This window comes from Polypterus senegalus, chromosome 6 (assembly GCF_016835505.1).
Source record: "Polypterus senegalus isolate Bchr_013 chromosome 6, ASM1683550v1, whole genome shotgun sequence".
NCBI classification, from domain to species: Eukaryota; Metazoa; Chordata; class Cladistia; order Polypteriformes; family Polypteridae; genus Polypterus; species Polypterus senegalus.
Genome location: NC_053159.1, coordinates 26,875,764 through 26,891,572, shown reverse-complemented (window position 1 = coordinate 26,891,572; position 15,809 = coordinate 26,875,764). Strand labels below are relative to the sequence as shown.

Sequence of the window (15,809 nt, the reverse complement as noted above, 5' to 3'; positions counted from 1 at the left end):
ATGGCCAGATCTACTATCAGGGGGACTTGGGTGTGCACCCTGGGCACCAGTTTGTCAGTCCTGCTCTGGGGTGGCCAGTAGACAGAGTCCAGATCTTGGGACAGTCAGTTGAAACTTTGCCTACAGTCAGGTCACAATGGAGTAGCTTGATCCATAGTGTCTGGCAATGTTGACACATGACATGCCTCTTTCCTTGCTTCTGGTGATATTCAAGGCATTATGGAATGCACTAACAATATGCCTATGACCTACGTCTTTGATTAAGACTTTTTCAAAGCATTGTTTCACTTGGACCTTTGCTGGGTAAAAAACAAAAACCTTTGTGTGCTTGAAGAATTTCAATGCCTCACTGTTCGACCCGCATTGCTGGTTGGAGGGTCTAAAATAAACTTGACTGCTCTTTGTGAAAGTACAGAAACTGTTCTGCTTAATGTTTCCATCAGTACAGGTATATGTCTCTGCAGCACAGAGGTAGTCGGGAACACAAAAGTTTAAAGAAGAAGGAAGAACCCCCAACACTTAGATCTGAGCTTTTATTTTAGCTAAAATTATTATATTAAGCTGATATCAGATATGATGGACGGCCAGGACTCTTTCCTGGATCAGAGGCTGTCATAAAGTAAGAACTGGGGGAGCAGATGTGCACAGGGCACTGCCTCCCCCTGAGCGCTACATGGCAGCCCCCCTGGGTTGCAGCGGTGCAATGGATTCTCGCAGGGCTCCATGGAAGTTGGAGTTTGGCATAGCCCTGTTGGTCCCTTTGCGGGCTGCCAGGGGGGAGCTGCAGAGCCCTACTTTGGGCTTCCACCACACCTTGGAGTACTTCCAGATAATTCTGATGGGCCACCTGAAGTGCTCCCAGGTGCAGCATAAAAGTGACCGCCTCACTTCATTCATGGAGCCAGAGTCGGGAGGAAGAGGGACAAAGCATGCCAGAGGAGTAGTGAAGGCAGAATACAGAAAGAGAGAGAGAGAAAAAAAAAGAAGAAGAGAAACATCTGTACTGTCTGTTTATTGGTGCTTTGTACTGTGCTGGGCACTGGGCAACAAAGAAAAGGGTTTCCACAGCAGAAAATAAAATGTGTGTGTTGCTGGACTTGTGCCTGGTGTCTGTCTGTGTCGGGTTTGGGGAGCTGGTGCACCCCCTGGTGGCCAAACATACCTTTTCTAGAAGAAGCTCTTCCACATTCTGTGATGAAGAAGTTATAGGTGCACTCCTGACTGAGCGTCCCATTCCAGCATTACTGGTCCAGGAGCCTAAAACAATCAGAAATATTTATAAGTGATTTCTAGGCAAATTTTTTAACACTTAACAACAAGAAACTACTTTTTACAAATAAAATTATTTCACATTTTAATACTAACCATGTGTGACCCAGTAGTGGTGGAAATTCTTTGCTAAACATAAATGTTATTCTAAACCCAAGTTCTTCCAATTCACTGTGATGTGTGTGAATTGGGTGTACAGCCTATCCCACCAGCAAGGCGTGCCAGGCAGAAACCAGCCCAGGACAGAGTGCCAGTCCAACACAGCACACCATATTCATTCTGGCAACACTTTAGTTTAGGTACTGCAAACATGCATCTATTAATTATTGACTCTTATGTACCAAGACTGTAATGAAGGCTTCTTTTGGTGTTAATGACACTTACAGAGAGCATCAGTCAGGTGGTCATTCACCTCTGTGCAGTGTGGCATTTGATATGCTGGTAAAATTACTACTGAATATAAAGGATTTACAGGCCACATGTTGAAATAAATAATATCAAGATAAACACGGGTCACTTAAGACACTCCTAACCATTCTAAAGTGAACTTACTTTAGCAGGCCACACTGGACTGATATGAATAGACATTTTATTGATGCTTTATAAGTGTCACTAAATCCAGAAGACACCTTTGTTAAGGTCTAGTTACATAAAAGTAAATTAGTAGTTTTTGCAGTACCTAAACTAAGTGTTACCTTAATACTCTAAGACCAGATTGATATCATAATATGTCTTTGGGGATAAAACTTATAAATACTGGGAAGAGAACCCTTGTAGACATGTTGAGAACACACAGACTCCACAATGACTTGGTGTGGGATTGGAACCCAGGACCTGTGATTTACTGGTGTTAGCCACTGTGCCACCTTGCCAACCCTAAAGATAGTTAATGGACAAAAACAAAGTTCTGAGCCAGTTTACATGTCTCTACTACAAACAAGCTTGCACTGCCTAAGCTCAGAATTTAGGTTTGTTAGAACATTTCATCAAAAAAAAAATTAAAAATAATAATTTCATGGGCGGCACAGTGGTGCAGTGGTAGCACTGCTGCCTCGCAGTACGGAGACCTGGGTTCACTTCCCGGGTCCTCCCTGTGTGGAGTTTGCATGTTTTCCCCGGGTCTGCGTGGGTTTCCTCCCACAATCCAAAGACATGCATTTTAGGTGCATTGGCGAACCTAAACTATCCTTGGTGTGTGTGTGTGTGTGTGTCCTGCGGTGGGCTGATGCCCTGCCCGGGGTTTGTTCCTGCCTTGCGCCCTGTGTTGGCTGAGATTGGCTCCAGCAGACCCCCGTGACCCTGTGCTAGGATATAGCGGGTTGGATAATGACTGACTGATGATTAATAATTTCTTAATAATAATTTTACTATTTAACTGCCTTTAAGGTTCTCTCTCATATGACCTTTAAAAATCACTGCAGAATAATCAGCTAACACGGTTTTGGGTAGGAGGTGACAACTCTCAAGATAAAATGGGGAAAGTTTTAAAATACAATGAAACAAAGAGTGAAAAAGATGCAATTAACAACATGTCATGCCAGTTTCTAATCTTCTTAATCCAGACCAGGATCGTAGGGGGTGCTGGAGCCTGTCCCAGCTTGCAAACTGCACCTACATGGACACACAGCCACAAACCAAACAAACACACGGGCCAATTTAGCATTGCCGCAATTAACAACATCAGTTATTTTTATAAAGATACGCTTTACAGAGCTTAGACATAAAAGCACCTGTTTTAAGGGTGGGCACCCCAGGCTCAGTAGCAGAGACCAACACTCCCTTCCTGTTTCCGGTACTGGTCGGTCGACTTTTCATAAAGGGCCTTTTCGTGCTCCCTGAAACTGCCCCTTGAGGCCATGAATTGGAACCAGAAGATGTGTGCTGCAAGAAGGGCAACTGCGATGAAGACGAGGACTGAGGACGTGCTTGGGGTTCCTCAATGAGCTGCAGTTGTCCTTGCCAAGCCACACGATGAGTCATTGGAGGGCAGGAGACCTGAGATGAGTACACACAGGTGAGGAAGGTTTAAAGCCGTGATGACACCATGAGCTGATAGGAAATTAAGTAGTAGAGTGAAAACGCAAATTCCATGTAGCTCATCTTTCACAAATAAAGAATAAATATAAACAACCAAAAACTAAATGCAACTCTAGATTGTATAGCTCACTGGCAAAAAAGAGTCCAAGCATATCTCAGCAGCAAAGCTCGCCATGGTGCAATCACCACGCAGGACAACATGTTCTATCTGAAGTTGCACACCATGCTGGACACAGCCATCATTCTCTGAATGACGGCATAAATAGTACAATATATTAGTATATTAAAAAAAAAAAAGTATAATCACAGAAAATATGGTTAAAACCTAAGAAAAGAAAGTCATGAAGATTTGATAGAAAAGACAAATATATGGAAAATACAAACGAGGGAGAAAAGAAAAAATTTAAAATCTTTCTGTGGTTAATATGTAAACTGCTACATACAATAAATATAAATGGGAAAAAAAGACATTTCTAAACATTACTAGAGATACTTTTGCCCTTTTTATGGAATGTCAAAGAAAGGAAGCAACCAGCATACTGAAGGAGTGTGTTCAACTATAAGCTCATAGGTTGGACCTCCAAATCCAAATCGCAGTACGTCCCGTGGAGCCAATCGCACTGAGGCATTCTGGATTCGACAGTCGTTCACAAAAGAGCCGTGCTGAGAGTTGAGATCTCGAAGTACAAAGCAGCCCTCAGTCTCACTGAAATCAATGAGAGCATGGCGGTCTTCAATCCCACTATTCTGAGGAAAAAGCAAGAAAGACAACTTGGCTTAATAAAATGGATGAAGCATGACATTTCCTAGAATACTGGTGGATTTATATATATATATATATATATATATATATATATATATATATATATATATATATATATATATATATATATATATATATATATATATATATATATAAACCAAACCTATATAAACATACTTACTTATATAAACTTATACAAACATACTTATACTCAGTTATATCAACTCAGACTCATGAAGGGCTCACAAATCAACCCTAATGGCATTGGGCACAAGGCCAAAACCAAACCTGGATGGCCCCATTCATGCACAGATCTATGTATGAGCTTATTTACAGTGAGTTGCCAGTTTATTAGGTACACCCCCAGCTTAATACAAATTCAGCATTCCGTCAATGTTATGTCATAGGATTTTGGAGTGTGATACAAGTCAGTTGGCATTCAACTAAGTATTGGAATGGGCAAAACAAATGATCTTGGTGCCTTTGGACTTGGTGTGATAGTTACTGATTGGTGCATCGGTTCTAGCATCTCCCATATGGCTGGATTTTCACATACAACTCTTTATTAAGGGTTTACTGGGAATGGTGTAAAAATCAGAATACTACCAGTGATAGGCAAACCTGTGAACAAAAATTACTTGTGAATCAGAGGGGGACAAAGGAGAATAGCGAGAATCATCCAAGCAAACAGATGACCAAATCACATCCAGATTCAACCGTGATGTGCAGAACATCACCTCAGAATGCACCACTTATCAGGTTTTGTCTAGAATGGACACCTGAAAATCATGCCAAGTGTTAATGTTGCCAGCGAAAAACAAGAAAGCACTTCTCCAGAAGGCATAGAAGCATCAAACCTGGATTACTGAGAAGTAGAATAAAATCGAGAGTGGTCTCCCCTAGATTTTCTCGTATACATAGATATGGGGATGGATATTTGAGGAGTAAAACACAAGACAATGATTATATGTTTATATTGTGTACAATCAAATCAAATTAATAAAATATTTAACAATTATTATAAAAGTAAAGTTGAATAAACTGGACTCTGCAGCTGCATAAATAAAAGGTAAAGTACCACTTCCAGTTAATGGAAATGGCCCAAAAGTTGATAAAAATCTACATCTTGTACCTAATAATAATGCAAAATTTGGTTGACCTAAGTGAAAGCGTACTGAAGTTATCATGTTTATATACACACACAGACAGACACACAAACATAATTCCAAAAATGGTATTTTCAGACTCGGGGAGGTCTTAAACATAGAGATTCATCAAAATCTCGACTTCAAATCTTTGGACGATTACAATACTTTCTCTATACGAGAAAGTAAAAAGTGGCTTGGTACCTTTTGCACTTATCTACGAGTATATACAGTACTTATTTGTCTGCTGCTTTTAACCAAAGCAAGTTACAACATTTATAACACAATTGGTTACATTTCTTTTGGTTTTCCAATTGGAGCCCAGGCAGGTCACATGACTTGCTCATGCTCACACAGAGTCAGTAATAGGATTTGAACCCAAAGCCTTAACTACTACACCACACTGCCTGCCATGCACCATGTAACCAGACATGTACAGTATCATGACTGAATGTTTCCAGGAACATGTCATTGAGTTTTCAGCAAGCACAGTACTCCTATCTCAACTATGTTGAGCATTTTTGGGATGAGGTGAAAAGGGCTGATTGAAGCCATTCAATTTTCCACAACTGTGCAATCCAATAATTTCCGCATAGGTACCACATTACTGAACTACCCAACTGACATCTTGCAGAATCCATGTCCAGATTAATTTATGCTGACTTGAAGGTCAAAGGACTTCCAACACCCTAATAGGCAGGTGTACCTAATAAACTGGCAACTCTGTGTATAATCTTCAATCTAATTAACTGGCAGCTCTTTGGGATGCAGGAGATAAAAAAAACAAAGTGTCTGAAGAAAAACTAAAGAAAAACATGGGAAAATTGTGCAAACTCTTTTTAAAGAGGATGTGAACCCAGGGTGCTAGATGTGCAAAGCAGCAGTGCTACCAACCTAGCTGACATACTCATCTTATTTAGTTAACACACGTGCGACTAGGAAGGAGTCAAGTGGACCAAGTGGAGGTAATTACCCGCCAGGCCAGGGGGTGGCGGGGTACACTAAACCTACCTTTGTTATCCCTGCAGGCCAAATTTGGGAAAAATTGCCTGATTCAACATCACTTCTGGTTCCGGTGCACAGACTGACGGCACTTCCGGTTCTGGCCAAATGACATCACTTCCGCCTTTCGGCTATAAAGCCGCCATCTTTTCCTAACCTTTTCAGTTCAGTTCAGGACTCAAAACCATGTACTTGAGTGCTCTTTAGAAGCCCTTTTGCAGCCAGGGGACAATATATGGGCAGCTGCCCGAAAACCTTTGTGTGTGTGTCGAGGCTGTTCATTTCACAGAATATATTTACAGACGATTAAAACATGGAAATGATTGACATTGACTGATTTTGTTTCACATTTCTGTGTTTTAGAGAGCAAAATATTTACCTGCAAACACAGGTCACAGTCGTCTCTTCTCCCCAGACTAGTGGTCTTTGGACGAAGTGGAAAAAGCCCCTCTGATGTTTTCAGATACGCCCTCATGTTGCACTCCAATGAAGCTGAAAATAAGAACATGTGAATCAAAGACTTAATGCTTGAACTAGATGCAACATTCCACTTCTGACTGGTAATCAATACAAATAAATGTACTACGTTAGTGAATGTAAAATGAAGATTGATTGCAGGGGTGTTTTCATTTTTAATGCATGACAAATCTGAATGCTCGGCAGTATTCTCCTTTGGGACATTTTAGAAAATAAAACCAACTACAATATAATTTCAGTTTTATTTTTGTAATTAAACAACAATCTGACAAGAAATAAAATATGATTAAGGAGCAACAACAAGAAAATTCTGCAGGAAACTAAACACCAGTTCATTCTACTCTCCTATGTCAATATATTCATTTTTAGCTTGTGCCCGTCGATTCTCAGGCGCCAGTGAATGGAGTTCTCAATGTCTTCCTTTTTCCATTTTTATGCCTTTCATTAGCTATTAGTGATACTAATAAAGAAGTTAATTAAGAATTACCCGCCTCCTACACAGGCCTCCTTCTAGGTGGTAGAGGGAGAATGAGTCTGTGTCTGTCTCCATCACCGTGTATTTTCTTTAAAATTTCTTATTCATTTTAAATTGTGAATGTTGTGTCTCTTCCACAGCATTATTGCTAGATGTTTTTCTAAATGTGTATGAAAGCGCAAGGCAGGTTAGGCGCTGGATGTTAGTTGGTGGGGGCAAAAGGGAGATTTTACAGTTTTGCACTAGATTCCCTTCCTTCTATCTTTTTCTGTAGTAGTAGACACACTTTATGTCTTTATAATCTGTTAATGGTTTGTATAAGTACTTTCTACTATATTTTCCTGTAAAAATAAATCTAAAAAAACAATTGCACCATGGGATTCCTAAGACACTACATTTACGGCTGTTTCTTTTTCCATCAAGCAGTCGATATGCCAGGCCTCAATTCATTGTGTTACTTTACTTGAATAGCAACTGCAGACGGATGGTAGATGAAGGTCATTATTCTGCGACTACCCCGTACCCATCTTCAAGCTCTCATAAATCATGCAGTTTGACAGTTCATTAAAATTTTGTTTTTTTATTAAAGATTTTACAAGGAATGGGCGTGTTTTTCTGAAACTGAATTTTTTAGGATTATTTTTATTAATTACTGGGGGGCTTTGCTCGCCAACCTCCCGGCCTGCGCTACGCACCAGCCACTTCACATCACTGCCACTCGCATATGTAGATTTCATTTTCACCAAACAACCAATCTTTTAATTCTCGTGAAAACGCCTCTTCATTGGGAATAAATGCTACTTTTCCCTGATGGCAACACGAATTAGACGATCTACAAGTCTCCGATTTAAAGTTTAAATCTGAACGATATATTCAACCTCTTTTCGCTGTTCCGTTATTTCACTGAGTAATAATTTCCATTTGTTTGTGCTAATGCAATCTTTACTATCATTTTTCTCGGACTTTTGAATTTTAGTGCTTTCATTACCTCAAACCTGCTCTGCATGTGCTTCACACCAACATTTTTGAATTCTTTACGACGTTCTGCTTTATCATCTACTCTTTGTCTTTTGTTTCTGGTCCCAGACATGGTTAAATCTCTTGGCACAAAGTCTTGTCTTGCGGGACTTGAAAGTATCTTTCTGAAAAAGGCACATCTCATCCCAGGCTAAAAAGTCTCATTTTGTCCCAGAATTTTTTTGTATAATAGAAAGATATGATAAGTAGTAATAGTATTGTCAAGTGTACAGAGAACTGTGAAATTCTTACTTGTGTGTCTGATCAACAGGTTAAAGCACGTAGTTGATGATATATATAAAATAAAGAGATACTCTTTTCAAGACACATCATTATATGCAGTTGTGCCCACTACTATTTGTTATCAAGCTTCCCAGTTAATTGGCAAAGGCGACAGCCTTTAAATCACAGGGCTGACAGTTCATTTTCTGCTTTTGGCTCAAAGACTCATTTATTCAATTACAAAAGAAAATGCAGCACAATCTTACTAGTGCCCTGTTTTATAAACATTAGCATAATGATCACTTTAGAACTTCACGATACAAAATGAAGGATGTTTAGTTTGCGTGGTATTCTGCTGTCATTTGTGGTGCTTTAGAAAACTCTCTAGAACTAGTAAATGAAGAAACCTCATTACCATAGTGAAATATAAATGATCGCATAACTTCAAACTCTTCATTTCCTGTCTGCTTTTTCCAGTCAGAGATGTTTGAAAACTACAGCACGGTGTGTCACACACTGATGTCTGTTCCCATCTGTACAGAATCAGAACCGAATGTGGTGACTTATTTAGCAAAGGCATTCATTAAAGGCAGCAAATTGCTTCTGAAAAAGGGAATTGGTAGGAAAGGTTTGTTCAGAATTCAAACTACTCTAAGGACAGAATATGGCTCATGCACACCCTCTGCTGGTGAAGAATATTATTCTAGATTCCAGGTTGTTGGGTAACAGCTCAACATGAAACTTTTCTCTTTAGTTTATTGCCATAATAACACTCACTTCCTTGTAACTGAATTTGGTGAAGCTTACAAAAAATAAAACATCAGTGCAAACATACAACACAAGGGCATCAGTGAAATTATTCCCCATAGGTATCACGTCCTGATGAGCTGAATATGACTTTAGACCTGTCTCCCTGACGTCACATGTGATGAAGGCCATGGAGTGGCTGCTGCTTCACCACCTAAGGCCACAGGTCTGCCACGCCCTCGACCCTCTGCAGTTCGCATACCAGGAGAAGATGGGAGCGGAGGATGCCATCACCTATATGTTACACCGATCCCTCTCTCATTTGGACAGAGGCAGTGGTGCTGTAAGAATTATGTTTCTGGACTTCTCTAGCGCCTTCAACACCATCCAACCTCTGCCCCTTAGGGACAAGCTGACAGGAGTAGATTCATACCTGGTGGCATGGATCGTGGACTATCTTACAGACAGACCTCAGTATGTGCATCTTGGGAACTGCAGGTCTGACATTGTGGTCAGCAACACAGGAGCACTGCAGGGGACTGTACTTTCTTCGGTCCTGTTCAGCCTATATACATCAGACGTCCTATACAACTCGGAGTCCTGCCACGGGCAAAAGTTTGCAGACGACACTGCTAGAGGAGGAGTATAGGAACCTAATCAAGAACTTTGTTAAATGGGGGGGGTAAACGTTAACATTATACAAAGTTATTGTCTGTCTGTTATACCTTCATTGTTATCACTCTTTAATTTAATATTGTTTTTTATCAGTATGCTGCTGCTGGTGTATGTGAATTTCACGTTGGGATTAATAAAGTATCTATCTATCTATCTATCTATCTATCTTATAGTATCTATCTATCTATCTATCTATCTATCTATCTATCTATCTTATAGTGCCTTTCATATCTATCTATCTATCTATTTATCTATCTATCTTATAGTGCCTTTCATATCTATCTTATAGTGCTTTTCATATCTATCTATCTATCTATCTATCTATCTAATTCTCTGTCTCTATGTGAGCTCTTAACTAGATATTGGGATCTCCGTCGTCATATCCATCAGAGTCCATTGTCCTATGTCTTATTTAACTTTACTTATGTAACAAACAGTGTCTGTGAATAATTTACTGAAGGGCTGAACAAAATTTTTGGTTACTGAAGACCGATCCTTTAATTTCTTAACGCAGGGTTGCATTGAGTGGCATCTATCCATGGAACACTGGGCATAAATAAAATAATTTACTGTATCTATCTATCTAATTTCTGGACATGGTCCAACTACTTTAGACTAAACGATCCAATGCAGGATTCACCTTTAATTTGTGACAATAATAACCTACTGTATAATCCTGTAACTTTATTCTGCTTGCCTCTCAATGACAAATAATATTTGTGACAAAGACATATTTTTAATTGATTTATCCCTCGGCTACACAGTTTAAAGTTACAAATCAAACAATTCTGACGTGATTAAAGTGCACATTGCAGACTTTGATATTGCCAAACCCTAGAAAAAACACTTTCAAAGGGTCATTGTTGATTTCTATCCCACATTGTTGACTTTTTACCTCACAATGATTGATAAATTAACCTCCCATGTTAGAAATCTGACATTGAACTTCAACTTGCCTGTCTCCTACACAACCTGCTCTCTCAAGGTATAAAGATGAAACTTTCAGATTATTTGCTAGCGAAATTAAGTCATTACTTATTGTATACAAGAGTGGTGATAAAAACCATCCACCGCCAAGGCAGGCACATTCATGGAGGTGGGGTAAGATATAGGATTGTTCAGCCTGGTAACAGAAAAGAGATTCAATAGTAAAAAAAAGACAAAGAGTAAGTGTTATCCAAGTGATGAAAAATTATATTAAAAGTATGTACAAGAATATTCAAAGGTTCCAAATGCAACACATGTTTGGTGAACTAATTGCTGTATAGACAAAGCAGTACAAGTGTAAGTGTGTGTTAGACGAGGTGTTAAATATCAGATGCTAATTATGACAGCGGTTAGAAGATAGGTTTGTACTCGTTAAGGCAAATTAACAGCACATTTCTTTGCACGAACATTACAAAGGCTATCGCAGAGCAGGGTGGAAATGTCTTCTTTTTAAGTGAAAATTAAAACAGTTTATGTATAAACAACAGCAGACTGACTAGCATGAATATCACTCAGGCCCATTGCTTTTCCTGCTGGCTTGCTTCAGTACATCTAAAATATGGAGGTGCTTGAGTCATAGTAGGTGACAAATGCTCTGTTTTCAGAAGCAGAAGAACAGCAAATTTCAAGAGAAACTTGTTTTTTTTTTACTGTTTTAGAGGTGAGAAAGACACTGTTCTTGCTTTTAGTTCAAACAAAATGGTGCCTGCCTCAAATGTTCGAGTTCACACAGTCTGCATTGTGAGGAGCAGGGTGGGACTCTGACTTGATCGATCATTTCCGTGACTGAGAGGTCTTAGTGTGAGCGGCGTGTTGCACCTTTCAAAGTTTTGACTGCATCTATTCTAAGCGATACTTCTGGATCTAAAGGTTGGCGTTCTCTCAATGCCTAATGCAAACATACAGTATAAGAAGAGAATTAATATTGTTTTGTTTGCCTGTGGTTATAACCAGATTGCAGAAGTAGTGCAGCCTGGGTAGCAGTTGATTTTTGCATTTAACCTTAAGTGAATGCTAAGCAAATTAAAATTTGATTTTGCAGATGATTTTTCTGGTAAAGGGTGGCAACAGTGGCGCAGTGGGTAGCACTGCTGCCTCGCAGTAAGGAGACCTGGGTTCGCTTTCCGGGTCCTCCCTGCATGGAGTTTGCATGTTCTCCCCGTGTCTGCGTGGGTTTCCTCCCACAGTCCAAAGACATGCAGTTTAGGTACAATGGTGATCTTAAATTGTCCCTAGTGTGTGCTTGGTGTGTGTATGTGTGTGTGTGTGTGTGCCCTGCAGTGGGATGCTGCCCTGCCCGGTTTTTGTTCCTGCCTTGCGCCCTGTGCTGGCTGGGATTGGCTCCAGCAGACCCTGTGTTAGGATATAGTGGGTTGGACGACTGACTGACTGCGGTTTTCTGGTAAATAACAGGTCATCAAGGACCCACTAAGGAATTTGATACTGCTGGAACAAAAAATGTAAAAATTCTACTTGAACAAAACCATTTTGAAGGTCAAAACTCAGATTCTGCTCTTCAGTGTGAGGCTCCTTAGTCTCCAAATTTTAATAAATACTAAAACGGCCACCTCCTTTTGAAAAAGAGTTTTATGGCTGTCTTTATCAAATAGTAGCACGGTAACATAGGGTTCTAAAATTCAGGTATCCGAGTTTTCAAGAGTAAGGGCCACCAGGAAACAAAAAAACAAAATCTGTAGGCTCACGTTGGTGACGTGATGTGTCCTTTGATGCCTCAATGGAACCTGGTCGGAAGGTCATTTGTTAAATACTGTGATTAAGTAGTAAAAAATGCTTTTGTTTAATACAGATTTTTCAGGTAAGAAAGACAGAAGTGTTGAAGTAAGACCGTTTTGCTCACTACCTATGGTGCCAGAGAGTGGCAACAATTTGCATATGCAAGTGAGAATTTCACTGAACACATGACGATCATGAGCCTGTGACCTTTGAACCCGTGAATTAAGCAGGCACTGACTGTTTCCACACATTTACATGAAGTTTTACAATCAGCCTTCCAGTTGCTTACAAACTCTTCTCCTGTACAGACTCTAAGTTACAAAGAGTCTTACAAAGTTACAAAGTTATTGTCTGTTATACCTGCACTGTTATCACTCTTTAATTTAATATTGTTTTTTATCAGTATGCTGCTGCTGGAGTATGTGAATTTCCCCTTCTATCTATCTATCTATCTATCTATCTATCTATCTATCTATCTATCTATCTATCTATCTATCTATTATATAGTGCCTTTCACATCTATCTATCTATCTATCTATCTATCTATCTATCTATCTATCTATCTATCTATCTATCTATCAAATTTCCTCCCAACCATCCATACATTTTCTAAATGTGCTTCATCTCAATATTTACATTTTTATCGTAAATCAATTAACTTAATTTGATTATGTTACAAAACATTTGTTTAAGTCCACAAGTATTTGTCCAAATATTTTTGAGCCCATGAAAAAGGGGGTGCCATGTATAAAAATGTCCATCATTCCTAAACGGTTCATGCCATATTTTTGGTAAACCCCTTAAATTAAAGCCAAGAGTCTATTCTTCAATTAAATAATGATTGCTTTATTTCAGGTCCATTGTGGTGGCATAAAAAGCCTAAATTATGAAAATTGTGTCACTGTCCAAATACTCATGGACCTGACTGCACCTTAGGAGGAACAATTGCAATACGGTTTATTTGTGATATTCAAAGGATTTTCAAAATGCTGTGTTAGCTGGGTAATTAAAAATAATAATACTAAGACCCTATAATATCTTATTTCCTTCCTTTCTCATCTACTGTTTTATTTTGTATTACTATCAACTAATATTAATATTTTATTCCATTTGCCTGAAGGCTTTCCAAAGGACTTTGGGTTCATGCTTAGTATGGGCAAACTGCACAATTTACACATTGACTGACTGAATTGTAGAATCACACACTAGGGTTTGATGCCAGTGGGAGACTGGGTAAAACAAACCATTATTATACCCTATTGTACAGTATAAGCTTTTTGTGAAAAAAAAGGAAAATGTCACATGCAGGTCAAAACGGACTTTGAGGCTTCATAGATAAAAGAAAGCATCTCGATGTTTATTTTCAAGACAAAGCTTGAGGGACAGGGTGGTTGGGGGGCACTTTTGTACCTAATTTTCTGAAGTGGCTAAATTTGCCAAAGTCAGTGGTAATTCATGCTATTAATATCTGGAGACAAGAATACACATACACTGGAGAGACCTATGATTTACTTTGTGCAGCGTATTGTCAACCGGTTTCAGGATTCACTTTGTCAGTTTTCATCTTCTTCAATTTTTTTTTTTTATGTAGAATGGGTCTCCCTCATATGCTGAGTGTTGTTTTGTCAATATAGAGTATTTCATTCAAGTATAACACAAGCAACACTAGAAGAACGCAAATCCTGGTAATGCAGTGCAATACAACCAGGCACTCAAAAGGAGAGCAGGGCATTGGGGCGAAGTTACGTGGTGATCTCTGGGAAAAAATAAGTGGATGCATAGATTGAAATGAAGATGTAAATGTCCAGAAACACAATGGCACAGTTAGAAAAGAAATGAATCCAATCTTTTCAGAGTAATATCTGTGCACAATTCATGTGAGATCCCCTATGAGAGGACTGCGCCATGTTTCCCCACATGTGAGTTGGCAGACAAAGTACTGAGGCCTTTTTTATCTCTCAGTGACAAATGAGGCACAGTGTTGTAGAACTGTAGCTGAGAATGAGGTGTTGCTTGTTTTCTAAATGGGCCCCCAGTTCAGATAAGCTGATACAAGTGGGCTGCACACAGATCTCTAGGTGTGAGAGCAACAAATAATAAAAATAATGAATAAAAGAAGTGTAAGCCAAAATGTAAATTCCATACTTTTATTTTTGGACAGTTTGGGGCACATTTAAGGGACTCTAGGGGGATTTAATTCCCATCTCCACCTAATTGTGGGACTCCGTAGTTCATTAACCTGCCTGTGCTATAAATGATTGATACTAACAGTTAATCTACAGAATGTAATGATATTTGTAAAGTGCATTGGGATGGTGTTCTTTAAACAAAGTCACTGTAGTTTGTAATTTTGATTTTATTTCAGAATGTGTGCAACAGCAGACAGGCCAATAAAAACTCAAAGTATGTCTTAAGTATTCTTTTCATTACCAGTCAGGGATTTGCATTTCTCTACCTGCTTAACAGTAATTAAAGAAGGTGATGTTCAAGGGTTGTTTTGCCAGAGCCAGCCCCTTGATTGCTGTTGACTCGAATCCTTGCCTTATTCTCTCCAGCCAATCAAGTGTCAGATGTGCCAGACCGTGAGACCACCACCCCCTCCCCTGCCTTATACCCTATATGAGAAGGTGGTGATGTCACTTGCTGTGCTTGTTCATGCTTAGCTCTATTACACTGCCATCAGGACTGTGAGTAGATATTCAGAGCTAATGATTTTTTCATGCTCCTAGGACTGCTCCAGTACTTAGAGGGGTCCATTAGCTTAGTTAATGTGTCAAGAATATGGAAAAGTATAAGAAACATTTCACTTTATCCTGGCTCATGTGTTTTCTAAATATGCTCTAAATTCATTTGGATATATGTTGGAAACAGTCCAGTGGATTTTAGAGAAATGTACCTATTATGTTATGCTTCCCCCTCACTGAGCAGATGTGCTAAAATCTGGACAATAAGTAAGTAAGTCCAACAAATACTTCGGCCGTTTATCATTTCTCACAGAGTTCTCATACTCATTAATTGGGCTCTAGTGGTTAAGTTATTAGACAGAAGAATGGCAAAAGGTAGTGATTTCAATACTGTCCATCGATCCATTTTGCAACCCGCTGAATCCGAACACAGGTTCACGAGGGTCCGCTGGAGCCAATCCCAGCCAACACAGGAACCAATGCCAGGGAGGGTGCCAACCCACCGCAGGACACACACAAACACACCAAGCCCAATTTAGAATCACCAATCCACCTAACCTGCATGTCTTTGGACT

At 39.4% G+C, this 15,809-nt stretch overlaps 1 protein-coding gene across 2 annotated transcripts in view; it reads right to left on the bottom strand.

Annotated features, from left to right (window-relative positions):
• Window positions 1-15,809, bottom strand: part of LOC120530892 (forkhead-associated domain-containing protein 1-like) — a 106,226-nt gene that overhangs the window by 82,448 nt on the left and 7,969 nt on the right. Inside the window, exons 2-5 of one of the 2 annotated variants that reach the window (XM_039755658.1) lie at window positions 6,596-6,708; window positions 3,847-4,053; window positions 3,000-3,264; window positions 1,163-1,257 (exon numbers count right to left, since the gene is read on the bottom strand). In XM_039755658.1, coding sequence (XP_039611592.1) covers window positions 1,163-1,257; window positions 3,000-3,264; window positions 3,847-4,053; window positions 6,596-6,691 — 663 coding nt within the window. In that variant the 5' untranslated portion in view covers window positions 6,692-6,708. Of the gene's footprint in view, window positions 1-1,162; window positions 1,258-1,365; window positions 1,453-2,999; window positions 3,265-3,846; window positions 4,054-6,595; window positions 6,709-15,809 lie in introns of those variants that run through there. The other variant, XM_039755659.1, reaches the window with a different exon arrangement.